Genomic DNA, 17,000 nt, shown 5'->3' with positions numbered 1-17,000 from the left:
TGTAGTGGACCAGGCAGACGGTAAGTGTAATGAATGATGCAATGGATGCAGATCTACATGTACATGACGGATCACACATGCGCGTGACGCGGAACGGTGGCGCGATGTCGATTGCCTGTACCATGTGTACAGCGCGAGATATGTACCGGTACGCGAAGGACTAAAGGGACCGTCACTTAATTTTTGCCGACTACCCGCCAAAAAAATCTTTTCGTTTCACGTGTCAGACACGTCCGCGAGCGCGTACGATCGACTCGCGCGCGCCCGCGCTACCTTTCACGTCAGGCAATCTGTTCACGCCACATGGCTGGATAGCGCTAGCGCGTACATGCAAACATGATAGAAGACTTGCAAAATCAATTTTTTTCCAAGTCCAGGCGCTAGGCCTACAGCAGCACTAATCAGTCTAATGCCTAATGGCAAGTAATGCCCAGGCAGCTGACTTTATTTTCGGAGAAACACTACTCATTGTAGTAAAAAGTAACAATGAATAGCGATATCATCTAGGAAGGATCGCTACCCTAACGCGAAGGAAAGGCCTTGTGCGGCTGCTCTACGAAGTGTTGAAGAAAGACTCATCAAAGTTTAATAGTTGGTGGACGAACAACTCGCTGGCGCTGGAAAACTTGGCCCCCAACGATGGTATTTTGGTGAATCATCAAGCATAATGTCTTGTAGCAGTGTTCACCGAGGAAGGAGAACGCTCTAGCCGCTGCTGTTGTCCGTTTCATCCACGTTGGGCGTTAGCTGCACCGCGCCTATTGTGTTTTAGTATTCCATGGACACACATTAGCATTCCGAGCGATTGTGGAGCCACAATTTACTTCACACAGCGTTGTATTGTCCACGAGCGCAAACTTCATTATCAGCAGTAACTGTTACTCTTCATCCTACATGTAGACTAAATTCTCTGACTTGGAGTATACACGGCCTTGTCACGACAGCGACAGCTCTACAGAGTGTTCAAGTGAGAAACATTAATTTCAATTGTTGGTGGACGAATAAATGGCTGGTTCCGAAAAACGCGGCCTGCACCGACGGTGTTTGGTGGATCATCAAACAGGGTGACCAGCAGTGTTCACCGAGGAAGGAGAATGCACTCGCCACCACTCCGAGTCATCCAAGTGGGCGTTAGCTGCGCCGCGCCTATTGTGTTTTAGTATTCCATGGACGCACACTAGCGTTCTCAGCGATTGTGGAGCCACAACATATCTTCATGCGGCGTTGCACTGTCCAAGAGCAGAAACGTCAGCAGTGACCCATCATCATACATGTAGGTTTGGAGTATACACACCATGCGCCAATGGGCCTTGGCACAACAGCGGCAGCTCTACGAAGTGTTCAAGTGAGAAACATTTGTTTCGACTTTTGGTGGACGAACAAATCGTCGGTGCCGAAAAACGTGGCCTGCGCCGATGGTGTTTGAACCATTGAGGGCTCCGGAAGCAGCAGCTGAGCCAGATCAGCCAGTCTTGCCAACTATAAGTTGCCGGACTCCGTGCTGCAGCTAGCAGCACTGGCACCAGCCGGAAATATTTTTCCGCCGATACCCGTTACTTCCAGTTCTGTCAAGGGCATGACTGGAATCCATTGCCAGGTGATGACTTTTTACTTTATGTGTTATTTTGCTGCCGAGTTGTTCAGAACTTTTCAGCCCCGATCTGTCCATGTCTACATGTCGGCCATCCGCAAACTTCATGTTGAAGTTGGCTTTACCTACCCGTCAGGCCCAATGACTCTCCTCGCAAGGTTCCTGTCGGGCATCAACAGGTCATCATCGACACAGCGTTATCGCCTGCTGATAACCACTCAACTTCTCAGGGAGATTAGCCGGCATGTTGTCTTTCCACGGATGTGGCACCCTCATGACAAGGCCATGCTAAGGGCAAACTGACTGCTTTATTTTAGCTTTACATTACCGCAGTCAGTCCAGCACAATACGCCAATCGTAGTTCACTATTACTCGCGTGTCATAATTGGGGATATGGGCTGCTCCGCCCTATATCCCTGATATGCCAACTAGACGAAAAGTGTGTTCTGAGCCTGTATCGCGTATAATAGGCTCATCGAAAAACAAATAATAAGTCTTAAAAATCAGGGTTCACGTGACACTCGGGCTCCAGCCAAGTTTTCCGCATCCGCAGGAACGCTACCCCCCTCTTGAATCATAGCATAGTGGACTCTGCAATGAACAGATTATGAAACTCCCTGCAGATTTACTACGGTCATTTCTGGTGACTGGTCTTGGGGCACCGTGGAAGCTGTGACTGGTTGCCGAGTTTTGTTTTGTGACTGATCATGGGGCATTTGTGACTACTTCGAAGCACAGCTCTGATTGATCACAGAGTCTTACTGTTGTGAATATTTATATCGATTGAGAAGTCAAGCAGCCACGGGGCGCTGGCTGCAGCTAACGCCCAACGTGGATGAAACGGACAACAGCAGCGACTAGAGCGTTCTCCTTCCTCGGTGAACACTGCTACAAGACATCATGCTTGATGATTCACCAAATACCATCGTTGGGGGCCAAGTTTTCCGGCGCCAGCGAGTTGTTCGTCCACCAACTGTTAAACTTTGATGAGTCTTTCTTCAACACTTCGTAGAGCAGCCGCGCAAGGCCTTTCCTTCGCGTTAGGGTAGCGATCCTTCCTAGATGATATCGCTATTCATTGTTACTTTTTACTACAATGAGTAGTGTTTCTCCGAAAATAAAGTCAGCTGCCTGGGCATTAGGCATTAGACTGATTAGTGCTGCCTAGGCCTAGCGCCTGGACTTGGAAAAAAATTGATTTTGCAAGTCTTCAATCATGTTTGCATGTACGCGCTATCCAGCCATGTGGCGAGAACAGATAGCCTGACGTGAAAGGTAGCGCGGGCGCGCGCGACTCGGCGCGAGTCGATCGTACGCGCTCGCGGACGTGTCTGACACGTGAAACGAAAAGGTTTTTTTTGGCGGGTAGTCGGCAAAAATTAAGTGACGGTCCCGCTTTAGTCCTTCGCGTACCGGTACTTACGTAACCATGGTAACTGCGTAGCAAGGAGGTGTAGAAATCTACGCTATCGACTAGTACATAGACATGGTTAGCATTTTACCGTTCACGCTATTTCGACGGTCGGCGTGTAGAGGGCGAGTCTACTGTTTTTGATGTGTTTTCGAGACACGGTTAGCAGTTCGGCTTCTGAGTCCTGACTCCTGACGCAACGATAGACGTGTGAGGTAACCCTAGTTGGAATCTTACCGTTTCGTTCTCCCGCTAAAAAGAGCTTTCTATCGTCGAAACGGTACCAAACCGACGGTATTTTGGGTTTGGGATACGAGTACCGTTGGATCTAGCGCGTGAACTGTAAAATGCCATGTCTACACACACAAAAAACGGTGCAGGCCTACCGCCGAAAATAGTGTGAACGGTAAAATGCTAACCATGTCAAGTAATAGTATCGTCCGACCGTGCATTTCCTTGATCTGCACAGAAAGACTCCAGACTCCAGTAGTACTACATGTAGCAGTACATGTAAATCTTTGGTACATGGTCTTGGACTCATGGTGGTTTGCTGTCAAGAATGTGGAGAAAAAATACCCCGCGATCACACGTTGATCACAGTGCAAACAAATTATTCCTGGTGATTCCTTCCGGACAGAGCAAGGCGTACTACATCCATATGGCCATGTACCGTGATGTACATGCCAGAGCACGAAGCAGAAGCAGTCGCGAAGCAGAAGCAGCAGAGTACGCGGTCATTCACGCCCGAGTGCTCGCTCGCGCTCGTGCCACGCTGACGAATCCTGGATCCTGGTTTGAGCTGGAGAAAACGCAGACTCTAAACACCTGTCCACGTCCTGGAGCTGTACTCGCGGCCAAGAGGTCACAGTTGGCGCGTGGCTGCACTGCCGTTTCCAAGCTTTGCCAACCTCCATTGACCCGTTGCACACTGATACTGCTACGGACCGTTCCAGACCAATCTCTGTCTTTTGAAAATTTCGAGCTCGATCGTTTCGGCTAGGGAAGTGAAGTGAGTGGGCAGAGACCACGTAGCGATCACAATACTGGTGTTGTGTGTTGGCTGGCAACTGTGGTGGTGGTTTGGACCGAGGCGAAGGCAAGATTCCCAGCTAGCCCTCTGGACTGGTGCCAGGGTTTGCTGGAGTTGGCCGATCTACTCCAAGCATCACGCTTAGTGGTGAGCAGGACGGTGCTGGACAGGACTTGCATGGTGAGGTACTGCAAACGCTACGTTCGTTCAAATAATTGAGGTACGTGAAAACATTACTATTGGGGCGCGTAACTGCTTACTGAATATAGTACAATGCTGCTGTCTGTTAGGCTGCCAGGGTCATTACGACGGTACGCGTTTTGTGCTCACTGTGTGTGTCAGCCTGCGTTTGTGTTTGCGTCGATGATGCCAACGCATCGAGTGCAATGACTCTCATGACCATTCAAAGACCTGCGCTCGAATGAAATTGTCTCCATAGCATATCGCATGTCATGCTATCGCAGTTGTAAGTCCCAGACGCCAGAAATGCAGATGTCTCGAACATGAGACCACAATGTAGATTGTAATGTTGGTGCCACATGGCAGTGCGTTGACCATTGCCATACCCAACGCTACTCGGCCGCTTGTGCAGTTCTGGTGGTGCTTGCCAGAGAGCTTTTCTCCGCGCGGAGTTATAGGATTCACACTCGCTGCCCACTTGGCCGGTTCGCACACAGCTTTCAGAGACATGATTCGGGCATAGCACGTGGGCGCTGCCATCAACACGGATCTTTGCTGTGTTAGTCCTGTCGAACTTACTGCGCGAGCCTTGCAGCAAGGTTTGTGCATTGGGGAGGCAAGCAAAGCCCCCAATCCACCCTCGGGGTCAGAAGTATCTTTGCTCGAAAACCTTGAAGAAAGTCTGATTGTCAGTGCTTGGCCTATAACTTAGGATACAAGGAAATGCCTAGGAGTACCCATAATTTTGTGTATCTTTATTCATTCTGCGGAGTATTTATCTGCATACCAAACTAGAGCAGACTGCGAGGTTGGAGTTTCTATTTTGTGTGGAAGCAAGTGTGAAGCAAGTGTGAACCATTCGGGATGAAGAATATCTTGTGATCCATGCAAACATGGCACATAGTGAGAAAAGCAAGGTGAAGCTTGAATGTCCGCGTTACACCAGACTATACACTTACATGTATTGTGTTGAGAACACACAACCAGCTTAGGAAGTTTTCGCTTGTGACAGGCCACCACCACCATGCCTGGGATACCAGAGTGGCAAGCTCGGCGAGGGCGAGGTGGTTGTGAGACACAATTGTGTTCTTCTAGCGTTGACATGTTGTTAAAAACTGGTCAGGGTGCATGGGAGGGGACACGTGGCAATGTGCAGAGCTTTCGAGTTCGGCCACAAGTCGGTTAGGCCCCAAGGACACGAAATAGAAATGATGCTGCGCCTCTGGAGTGCCGATACAGTATAGCAATGCAGAAAATCCCCATATGCGTCAGGCAAAGAAGCATGATTGAACCCATGGATAATTACAACAATGCATCGGCAGAAACCATTTGATTAAAATCTGCATCGCCCATTGTGGAATGTTTTCATCCCCAGGGTTGAGTCTAAATATGGGCAGGCACTGGAAAGGAACAGGTGCATTTTGGTGAGAAGATGCAAACCAAACTCTTCCCTGTAAATCATGACGTGGCAAATGTCTGTGTGTGTGTGTGTGTGTGTGTGTGTGTGTGTGTGTGTGCGTGCGAGTACGCGAGTGTGTGTGTGTGAGAGAGAGAGTGCGTGTGTGCGTGCGTGTGCGCGAGTGTGTGTGTGTGTGTGTGTGTGTGTGTGTGTGTGTGTGTGTATGTATGTGCTTTGACACTTGCTGTTTATCTACTACGAGTGTGTGTGTGTGTGGGGGGGGGGGGGGGTGGTGGTGATGCCGTGTGCTAGTCTTGTTTTGGCTCATTGGTATTTGTCATAAAGGTGGACCAATGCTAGTTTAGTAGTGAAGGGAGAGTGCCTGTGCTAGTGTAGTAGTGAAGGGAGACTGCCTGTCCTGGTGTACTGCTACTGGCATGCTGCTGCTGGTGCAGGTGTGATGGTGTACTTGAGGTGCAAGATTTGCCAGTTTTGGGGGTGGTGCTGCTGGTGCCAATTCTCCTGCAGCAGCAGATGCTGTTGCTGTTACTGCTGTTGCTACCGATCGTGTGAGTGTTTCTGTTGCTGCTGCTGCTGGTGCCACCGCTCCTGCAGCAGCAGATGCTGTTGCTGCTACTGCTATTGCTACCGATCGAGTGAGTGTTTCTGTTACTGCTGCTAGTGTGCTGCTGCTGCTAGTGCTACCGCTCCTGCAGCAGCAGATGCTGTTGCTGCTACTGCTGTTGCTACCGATCGAGTGAGTGTTTCTGTTGCTGCTGCTGCTGCTGCTGCTGCTGCTGCTGGTGCCACCACTCCTGCAGCAGCAGATGCTGTTGCTGCTACTGCTGTTGCTACCGATCGAGTGAGTGTTTCTGTTGCTGCTGCTGCTGGTGCCACCACTCCTGCAGCAGCAGATGCTGTTGCTGCTACTGCTGTTGCCACCGATCGTGTGAGTGTTTCTGTTACTGCTGCTGCTGCTGCTGGTGCCACCACTCCTGCAGCAGCAGATGCTGTTGCTACCGATCGTGTGAGTGTTTCTGTTGCTGCTGCTGCTGGTGCCACCATTCCTGCAGCAGCAGATGCTGTTGCTGCTACTGCTGTTGCTACCGATCGTGTGAGTGTTTCTGTTACTGCTGCTGCTGGTGCCACCGCTCTGGTTGTTACTGCTGTCATTCCACAGCTGCTCCTCCTGAAGTTTCTGCTGCTGCTGCCATCGGTTGTGGGGTTTTGTTGCCGCCGCACCTGTGGTTGTTGCTGGAGCCGCTCCGGTTATCAGGGTGTTTCTGCTCCTGCCACTCCTGTGGCTCCTGCCGCCTCTACTGTAGTCCCTACTGGAGGCCATGTGTGTATGTGTGTGTGTGTGCCAGCTAGTACGGTTGGTGGGTACACATATGCCAGATTGTGTTGGGTCTGTTGCCAACAGGCTCGGCTGCTTGAAGGTGTATTGTTGCACCTGCCATCTTTGTTGGTTGCAGGTTTCATATACTTTCTATTTGAAGTATACATACCCGTTGACCCTGGACTGCTTTTGGCTAGATTAACTCTTGTGTAATCACTGGTGCTAGTGAAGCTTATATCAGATCCACTCTGATTTAGCCACCCACACTAGTACCAAGTATTACCTTCACTGGGGGCAGGGGTAACTGCAGTTGGATCCCAGGACGGATAACCTGATGCCGTTAATCCATTTTTTGCGCCTTGTCTTCACCCACTTACTGAGGTGTGGTAAGCCCGTAAGTGGGATCATTTTCAAGTCCACCCATAGTTTGCAGGGGTGTCGGAAGGTATATTAGTGTGGTACGGTCAGCCATCTGAAGTACAATAATGATTATTATTTACTCGTGGGGGGGGGGGGGGAGGGGGAGCAGGGGATGGCTGAGCAGAAAAATTTGGAAATTTAGAGCCCATATCAGTGCATTTTATTTATTCACGGGGTACTTAGGGCAAATAGTGATACGGTCAATACCGTAGTGACCGTACCGTGTGCGACGCCCCTGGTTTGGGGATTTCAGGGGGTGTCGGCCGTTGGGCGGTTCAATAGCCAGTTGAGTCCTCTTTCCAAGATTCTTTTTGAGTTCCTCTCTCCCCTCTCCCGGGGAGACCCACGTGACCAATTTTGGCATTGAGCAAGTACAGTACAATACAGTGTGTGCGTGTGTGTGCGCGCGCACGCGCGTGTGTGTGTGTGTGTGTGTGTTGGTGCTGTGGTGGTTGCTTGTGTTAGTGATGATGATAGCTGTGAGATGGTTTTGATGCTATTCGTGTATCGCTGATGTTACTGGCAAAGAAATCAAATTGGTCCTGGTGCTGGTGCTGGTACCGCTGCTTGAGCTGGCTCTTTCTGCGTGTAGTGCTAGTGCTGGTACTGTTGCTTGAGCTGACGCTTTATCCAAGTGCTGATGCTGGTCAGGGCGATGGTAATGCAATCCATTGTGGTTGTCAGGTGAAGGTAGATAAACCACTTCCAAAGGACACAGAAATCCGTTCCAAACCAGTTTCATACTAGCAATTGCAACATGTCGACACTTTGCCGTCACCGGGGACAAACATCGACACATTGATAGACAACAAAGCTGGTTTGGACAGTGGCAGTGTACTTGTAATGGGCATATACATATACACTTCACTTGTAAAGCTATTGTCATTAACCAACGACAAGCCCCTAGTACTAACTTATGGCTGCATTCAAATACAGTGAAACCTGTCGAAGACGACCGCTCAAAGGACGTTCAACACGTGGTCTCTCTTACCAGGCGATCTCCTTATCCATGGCCGGAAAGAGCATCCCTTGGTGCTGCTTGCAATGGTCTTCTGTGACAGGTGGTCGTCTTATCCGAGTGTTTGCCTTGACATGTTTTACCAAGAGTAGATAAACAAGAGTGTGCAACTCGCGGATGGGTTGGCCCACGGCGGAATTTTTTGTTGACGTAATCTTTTCGACGACGCACGCGCTGCGAGCCTTTTGGAGAGTTTTCCCTCGTGCACTTGGCCGGCTTTACACTACATATATATGTATGTATACAAGCTGCAAGGTCGGTGCCCAGCACGTGCTCTCACACTGCTCTGCGGCAGAATCCGCGTTTCTCTGAAAAAAGGTGACGTAAACAAAAAATTCCGCCGTGGGCGCAGATTGTGCAGGAGAGATCCGGAGTTGCACACTCTTGTTTATCTACTCTTGGTTTTACTCTATATCAAGTTCAGTCTGGGAAGTTTGTACTTGAGCGAATGAGATACTTCTACCCTACGACAAAACAGAGTGAAAGAGCAACTTCCCTCTCTATACGCCTGCCATCATTGAATGATGTTAAGCTAAAAGTATCTCATTACAGTCAGACCTCGCTTATCCGGTCCCCTTTTTTTCCGGATCTCTCGCCATCCGCAAGAAAACGCTGGTCACCGATTTTTTCGATTACCCGGTTCCCTCGGCCATCTGGATACTTTGGTGGAACACTTTATGTTATGGTTATAATAATAATAATAATAATATCTTTATTAGGATGACCCAGAGGCTTGTAGCCTATCAAGGGGTTCACCGCTTTGAAGGGTGTACATGTACATGTATGAGCTAAAGTGAAAGTAGTGGAATGTAAAAGTTGTTCAGGGTGAATGCGTTGGGGAGCACACAGGGTGGGGGGGGGGGGGGGTATGTGTGGTTATGCAAGGTCTGACTGTACCATCAAGTTATTTTGATGAATATCAAGTGTGTGATGGTGAAGTCCTGATCCATGTCTTTCAGGGTGCAGCTCCCTGTTTCCATTTGTCATCATATCCATTCATTTTGTGCTTATGTGTCAACATGTGCGTTGTGTGTGCGTGTGTGTGTGTGTGTGTGTGTGTGTGTATTTGTGTTTGTGTGGGCATGCGTGTGTGTGCATGCATGCGGTCCATGTTGTGCCTGTCTTCCTTTCCTTCAGATCAGAGCACTGTGTGGGTGATGGCTACATCCATTGTGCATGAGAGCGACGTCACCATAACAAGCAGGGTTAGTAATGACTAGCAAACATTACAGTTCTGCTCACACCGTGTGCTTCAAGAACCCAAAGATATTTATTGTACTTTGGACTGTGTAGTATGCTGCCTGTAGAAGTGATAGTTGAATGTATAGAATTGCATCAATATTTTCATTGCCCTCCCCCCCCCCCCCCTCCCCCTCCCCCTCCACCTTGTACCCACATGTGTGTATGTCCATATATGGTAATATAATGTGCGTGGGTTTTCAGTTGGGCATCTGTGCACATGTGTGTTTGTGTGTGTGTGTGTGTGTGCGAGCACGTGTACATGTGTGCATGCGTGAGTGTGTGCATAGCAGGTGGGCTGGCTTGAAGAGGGGTACCTTTCCTCGCAACCCCCCCCCCCCCTATCTCTCCTAAACGTGCAGATACACCCTGCTCAAGCCACATACCTACATAAAATCACTGTGCTGGTGAGCTGAAGTCCATCATTATTTTGTGGACATGTATGTGGTGTTCTTGCCATGCGTTCTGTTATGCAGAGTAGAGGACTCCGCTCAACCAGAAGCAGGCAGAGATGGCTACAGCTTGTTGTACGAACAGACACAAGTAAGTCAGAATTGCAATTGAGTCCACGTCTCGCTCTCTCACTCTCTCGCTCTCTCTCTCTCTCTCTCTCTCTCTCTCTCTCTCTCTCTTCTCTCTCTCTCTCTCTCTCTCTCTCTCTCTCTCTCTGTTTCTCTGTTTCTCTCTCTCTCTCTCTCTCTCTCTCTCTCTCTCTCTCTCTCTCTCTCTCTCTCTCTCTCTCTCTCTCTCTCTTTCTCCACTTCTCTAAGCAATTCCTATTTATCTTCTTCTTTTTACGCTTTTTGTTGATGTATACCCATCATTCATGCAGCATTCATTACGAGCGTGGCTTTCCGTAAAACAAAATTTATTTGGTACACTCAGACCTCGCTTATCCGGTCCTCTTTTATCCGGATCCCTCACCATCCGGAAGAAAATCGCTGTAACCTATTTACAGCATATGGCATGCACACACACAGTGTGTGTGCTCGATTATCCGGTTCCCTCACCTATCCGGATATTTTTTGTGGAAAACGGATGTGTGCGATTAAGCGAGGTCTGACTGTATTAACATCTCCCTTGGCGTTGTACATAAGCGGCTTGCCGTATAAATAATGATATTTCAAAGAATCAGTCAGGGAAGTGAACTGCCTGGAAAGAGAAAAAAAATCCCAGACCCACCAGGACTCGAACCCGAAATCTTGCTTGTCATGAGCAATTGTGGGTCTGGCATTTTTTCTCTTTCTCCAGGCAGTTCACTTCCCCGGCTGATTCTTTGAAATCTGAAGTTCTCCCAATCCTTTTTAAAGTCGTGATAGTCAGACCCTGCTTAACCGCACACATCCTTTTCCACAAACAATTCCGGATAGGCGAGGGAACCGGATAATCGAGCACCGGTTTTGTTAGATGCATCACGTATGATGTACGTCTGTAACCAGCGATTTTCTTCCAGATGGCGAGGGATCCGGATAAGAGAGGACCGGATAAGCGAGGTCTGACTGCATACGGTATTATTGTTGGTGTTTGTGTCGCAGACCTTCCCTGCCTCAACATCTGTAAGCAAAACGATCACAAGAAAGTGAAAGAGACCATACCGCTGTACAAAGACAGCACTCGGATCAACACGTCGTATCTGCGCCAGGCAAACGGTGAAGCAGTTTCCAAAAACAACCGGGAATACATTCTATCGCTGACCCTGCTCTCCCAGAGCGAAGCCGACCGTGACTACACGATGAAGATTCCGTCTCTGTTCCAACTTGAGCAGTGGATGTCAAAGTTAAAACAGCTCATCTACACCGACCGTGAGTGCTATGGCGGATTGTGTGTGTGTGTGTGTGTGTGGATGGGTGGGTGGGGGTGTGTGGGGGGGGGGGGGGGTGGGTGGATGGGTGTGTGTGGATGGGTGTGTGGGTGTGTGTGGGTGGGGGGGGGGATGGGTGTGTGTGTGTGGGGGGGGGGGTGTGGATGGGTGTGTGGGTGTGGATGGGTGGGAGGGGGGGGGGGGGTGGAGGGGTGGACGTACATTTCTGTGTGTGTGTGTGTGGGGGGGGGGGGGGGGCAAGGGGTACATTTGTGTATTCGCGTGTGTGGGGGACGTAAAATTGCGTGTGCATATGTGCGTGTGTGTCAGTTACTTCACTTGGTGTGTGCACCTATGCCTAATAGTGGTGGGGCATGTTCCCATCAAGCAAGGTCGCTTGAAGGTGTAGTGTTGCACCAGGCACCTGTGTTGGGTTCAGGCTCTCCACAGCGTCTAACTCTAGTGAACATAATTTGTTCGCCAATCAGCTATTTCTGGCTAGATTGGCACTTGTGTCACGTATGGTGCCAGTGAAGCATGTTATCAGAGACACTCTTACCGTTTGTAGCACTTGTAGCAAGTATTACCTTCACTTTGGTCATGGGTATTTGCAGTTAATCACAGATACCTTGATGGTGTGAATGCGTTTCTGCCCTTTGTTCGCAGCCGCTTATTAACCCTTTGCCTGTCTAACTCAATGTATGTGAGGGGTGGTCTTTTAGCACCCCTCCCCTCCCCCCCCCCCCCCCCCCACAGATACGTTGATGGTATGAATGCGTTTCTGCCCTTTGTTCGCAGCCACTTAACCCTTTGGTTCCCGCCTGAGCTTGTACTGCACGCCATGACGTGCACCATTGTGTCTGAATATTCAAAATGCAACCCCGTTACCTTCTCTATTGGTATCGATAGGTCGGCCACTGAGGTGTCTCTGTCAACGAAACCTGGCGCCTAATATGTACCAGGCTGGCTCTGTAATACATATTTTAGTGTTCACTGCCCGCACAGGTGTGAATCGACCTGTCGCCACTAAAGGGTTAACTTAAAGCATGATGTGGTGAATGCATAGGGGGAAGGGGGGAATCACTACTAAGTCCGCTCAGAGTCCACTCAGAGTATGCTGATTTCAGTTGTGCCAGTCACTGGGAAGTTCAATAGCCAATTGAGTCATCTTTCCAAGATTCCTGTAAAACGTCTCTCCCGTCTTACGAGCAGATGCACATGCCCATAGTTGGGCAGTGAGCACATGCAAGTGTCGGTGTGTCGGTTTGTGCCTTTTCTGTTTGTTCACGGGCGTGTGTGCTGCCTGCGACTTCGATTTCACGGGGTGGTTAACTGCTAATGGGGTTTCTCATCACTTGTGCCAGTGGTTGTGAGACTTATCCACTCACCCCGCCGTTAGGCGCTGCATCTGCCGCAAGGGTTTACCGGGTGTTAGCGGCCGTCGTGAGTTCCCTTCGAGAACGGACACGATAATTTTGTTTTTATTTCACTGCTATTTCAATCATGTAAACCTTGAGTACTTCTCATCCATATCCGTGTGCTTCTCATCCATATCCGTGTGCTTCTCATCCGTATCCGTGTGCTTCTCATCCATATCCGTGTGCTTCTCATCCGTATCCGTGTGCTTCTCATCCGTATCCGTGTGCTTCTCATCCGTATCCGTGTGCTTCTCATCCGTATCCGTGTGCTTCAGACGGGCGATATTCTCAGATTTGTTTTCATTGCCCTTCATGAATAACACACGCGCGTGTATGCTTTGTTACTACCCGCCCAGGGAACTGGTTCAGCTGTCAGCGTCGTCTTGACGACAGTAACCACGACCAAGACGTACTGCTGGACGTCAACGTGGCCACGTGTCACATGCTGATCATCGACCCGCTGGTGAGCTCGCACGACGCCACCGGGAAGGCGCACAACCTGCTGCACCTGAGGGAGTTTGGCGCCGAGCGCGATCACATCACCATCTACTTCCTGCTGTGCTCGTCCTGCGCGGCGCCGCACGACGAGGTGTTCCTGCGCACCACACAGGAGAACGTCAACCGCGTCCTGTCGCAGGTGCAGGCTATGCTTGAGTGCATGCTGGGCGCGGCGCAGGTGGAGCGCATGCCCTCCAGCAAGTGCAGCTATCTGGTGCGGCACGCCTGCGACGTCAAGCCACCCATGCCCACACGGCTGCCCCCGTCCAGCCCCAACAGCGGGCGCGCGCAGGCCCCTCCACCGGGCCGGCGTCCGGAACTGCCGTCGGACCTGAAAGCCGACATCAACGGCGGAAAGCAACGCCTTCCACCGCAGAGGAAGAAGAGCACCCGCCTGCCGCAGATTGACAGGAAGCAGCCGCGACGCTCGGGACCCAGTGACTCGCGTACTCTGCCCCTGGAGCCATCGCAGCCCATGCCGCCACCGAGAACGGACGTTGGGACGCTGCCGCCGTCGTTTCCACGTGAGTTACGACACGATATGTGAAGATCTTGTCACTTGTCCACACACACACACACACACACACACACACACACACACACACACACACACACACACACCTTTGACCTTTTGACGCCCATCGCCGGAGGCGATGATAGCAATGCTACGGCAGAAGCCATGCACTTGCGCTGGGACACACACACACACACACACACACACACATGCACTCACGAACGCACGGAAATGCGTGCACACACATAAACACACACACACACGTGCGCGCACAAACGAACACGCACACATACACATGCACACATTTATACCTGGATGGGGAGTGGCAGGATGAATGTACATTGCTGGCAACTGAAATCCGACCCCCCCCCCCCCCCCCTAGCGGTGCGCTAGTCGCGTTAGCGATTTGTACGAGATGCTAAAGGGGTCGGATTTCAGTTGCCAGCACTGTAGTTGTCATAGCATAGGGCACCATCATCAAGATGTTCAATGACCAGATTGCTAATATCACGTCTATCAGGTGAACGGTGCACAGTGAAAGGCGGTGCGTAGAAGAGGCGAGGGGGGGGGGGGGGGCCGAGGACGACATAACAATTTACAACTGAATAACTTACTTGTTTCTCTCTGCGTTCTTTGCCTTTTCATGCCGACAGCTCTGCCTCCGCCGTCCAAGTCCGGCCCGTACTCTCATTCCGCCATTGTACAGCCATCCCTGTCGACGCCTCCCTTCCGGCACCGCAGTGAGGACACGAGCGATAGCGGCAACGGCAGTAGCGGCTCCAACCCTCCTTTCTCTCTACCCTCGTCGTCGTCATTGTCGTCATCGTCCTCACACCACCACCCTCACGTTCCCAATAGTCCCCGGCCGCCGGTCCGCCAAGCCAACTCATGGGAGTCGCCCGGCTCGACCTCGGGAGGGGATTCCCCTCAGTTTACACGACATCTACCGCCCATTGACCACGCGCCCAGCAAGCCCACACCACCGCCCGTCACTCGCAATCATAACACGGCGCCAAGCAGCGGTGGCGGCGGCAGACTTCCTTCGAGCGGCGGAATCAGTTCGGCGGCACGCCTGCCCAGCAGTAGTGGTGGTGGTGGTGGTAGTGGTATGCATGGTGGTGCTATGCATGGTGGTGCTATGCATGGTGGTGCTATGCATGGTGGTGGAGGTGGTGGTATGCACGGTGGTGCTGTGCACGGGCATGGCCAATCGCCATCCTCTCGTGCCTTTCCTTCCCCGCCCACGCCAGTATCCGCTCCGGCATTACCACGCCAACGTCCGCCCACACAGCTACCGTCCCTGCCCGGGTCACTGCCGGCGGGGGACTTCATGCCAGGATTACCTCCACCACCGCCGGAATTCGACCAGGACTCGTTTGACACGGATTCGCCGAGCTCTTCCCGACGCCAGTGGCCTCCGCCGCGCTCGTTGCCCAATCCCCGCGGTCGTTTTGCCTAGGAGTGTGTGTGTGTGTGGGGGGGGGGGGGTGTTTGTGTGTGTGTGCGTGTGTGTGTGTGTGTGTGTGTGTGTGTGTGTGTGTGTGTGTGTGTGTGTGTGTGTGCGTCCGCTCCCATCACATATACCACAGGACTTACAGCCATGGACTAAAAAACAGTTCTTTTTCTTGTTAGCTACAAACCCTTTAGGTCGAACTGAATATAGCAGGCACTTATCTTGATGATCGTGGAGCGGTGCTGTTATCAAATTTCAACAGCCCTCCTAAAGTATTTTTGTTTTGCCAGAATTTTGGTCGTCTTCGTTATCTATCCTTTTCATGTTTTCCTCGTTTGTATTATTTTGTTTCGAATTTCGATCTTGATAGTGGCCTTGGTGAGATGAGCTAGTGGCACTTTCATTCATTTTAGTTCCTCCCTCTCACTCTCTCCATGCAGATCAGCATCTTGACATCTATCCTTGAGAGATTTTCTGCCCCCTCTTCTCATTTTGTCTTCCCCACGTCACCATGTTTGCTTACTGCCTGGCGAAACTGAAGCTGTGGAGCACAGTGAGTCAAGGCATTGTCTAGTAACTGTTGGTTTTTACCCTGCACAGTTCTAAGTTGTAGCTAATTTGACGACAACAATGCAATCGGTTCTTTCCGTCAAGGAATGAAACAACCGAGTGCTTTTGGTGTTTTCTGTTTGACAGCAGTATCACGCCGGGTATTTGTTGACTTACAGTAGCTGGAACACATCTCCAAATGTACCAATCAATAGACATCATTTAAATTCATTCTATGAGGATAAAGAATATTAATTTTCATTAAAAAAATAAATTACATCGACCACACCAGAACTGTGCTCTCCGGCCGACGTAGCCATTCAGCAATATCAACTTTCATTGACGTGATCTTGTCTTGAATCGAAACAGCTGTATGAAGGAACTGAGTACCAAAAGAAGTATCGCTTTGCTCTTGGTGTGCTGTGGCAACGGGTCGAGGTCGGCCGGAGAGCGCAGTTGTGGTTTGGTGGTAGATAAAAAAATTATCTGTACACGGCCGAATGCTGCTGGGTACTCTTATCATAAATTTACACATCTTCAAGCATAAAAGAATAATTATTCCCGTAGCTATGCAGAAGACGTTACTTCAGTAACGTCTGGCGCTAGCCAGGGTCCACACAGCTTTAATTTGGTATTTGTGTGTTTGTTTGTGTGTTTGTGTCACGCCTGGCGCTATCCCGTATCTGTCCCGTACCGTACCGTACCATCAAACACAGCTGGCCACATACAGCTGGCCGCAATATTCAAATAGGGCTTTCAAACGCAAGATCATAACGTGAAGTACGGTAACTTGGAAGAATGAGTATGAATGCGAAGTGTATGGGGGAATGCATGTAGGGCGATAGTGCGGGTTCGAATCCCAGGTTATGCCTAAAAAATAGGAGAATTGAAAAATTTATAACATCCTTATGCTTTTTTTGCCTTGGTCATCAAGGCGGTAGTCGGTGTCGTATTTTCCTCGACCGTACCTGTCCCGTACCGTACCATCAAAGACGGCTGGCCACAATGCATATTCAAATAGGGCTTTCAAATGCAAGATCATAACGTGAAGCAACTTGGAAGAATTAGTATGTATGCGAAGTGTATTGGGGATGCATGCAGGGCGATAGTGCGGGTTTGAATCCCAGGTTATGTCTTTAC

The 17,000-nt window shown here is 50.3% G+C and overlaps 2 protein-coding genes across 2 annotated transcripts in view; one reads left to right on the top strand and one right to left on the bottom strand.

The window, feature by feature from the left end:
• Nucleotides 1-17,000, bottom strand: part of LOC135829926 (uncharacterized) — a 45,900-nt gene that overhangs the window by 5,425 nt on the left and 23,475 nt on the right. The window lies entirely within an intron of this gene.
• LOC135829927 (uncharacterized) lies at nucleotides 3,571-15,964 on the top strand. The gene is made up of 6 exons (XM_065342311.1): nucleotides 3,571-4,252; nucleotides 9,526-9,593; nucleotides 10,104-10,170; nucleotides 11,163-11,429; nucleotides 13,203-13,868; nucleotides 14,512-15,964. Exons 2-6 carry the CDS (start codon nucleotides 9,546-9,548, stop codon nucleotides 15,315-15,317), a joined length of 1,854 nt encoding a protein of 617 aa, XP_065198383.1. The 5' UTR covers nucleotides 3,571-4,252; nucleotides 9,526-9,545; the 3' UTR covers nucleotides 15,318-15,964.

The sequence above is a fragment of the Sycon ciliatum genome, chromosome 13, assembly GCF_964019385.1.
Source record: "Sycon ciliatum chromosome 13, ocSycCili1.1, whole genome shotgun sequence".
In the NCBI taxonomy this organism is placed as follows: Eukaryota; Metazoa; Porifera; class Calcarea; order Leucosolenida; family Sycettidae; genus Sycon; species Sycon ciliatum.
The sequence above is the reverse complement of the archived record's forward strand: the minus strand, read 5'-3'. Positions and strand labels throughout refer to the sequence as shown.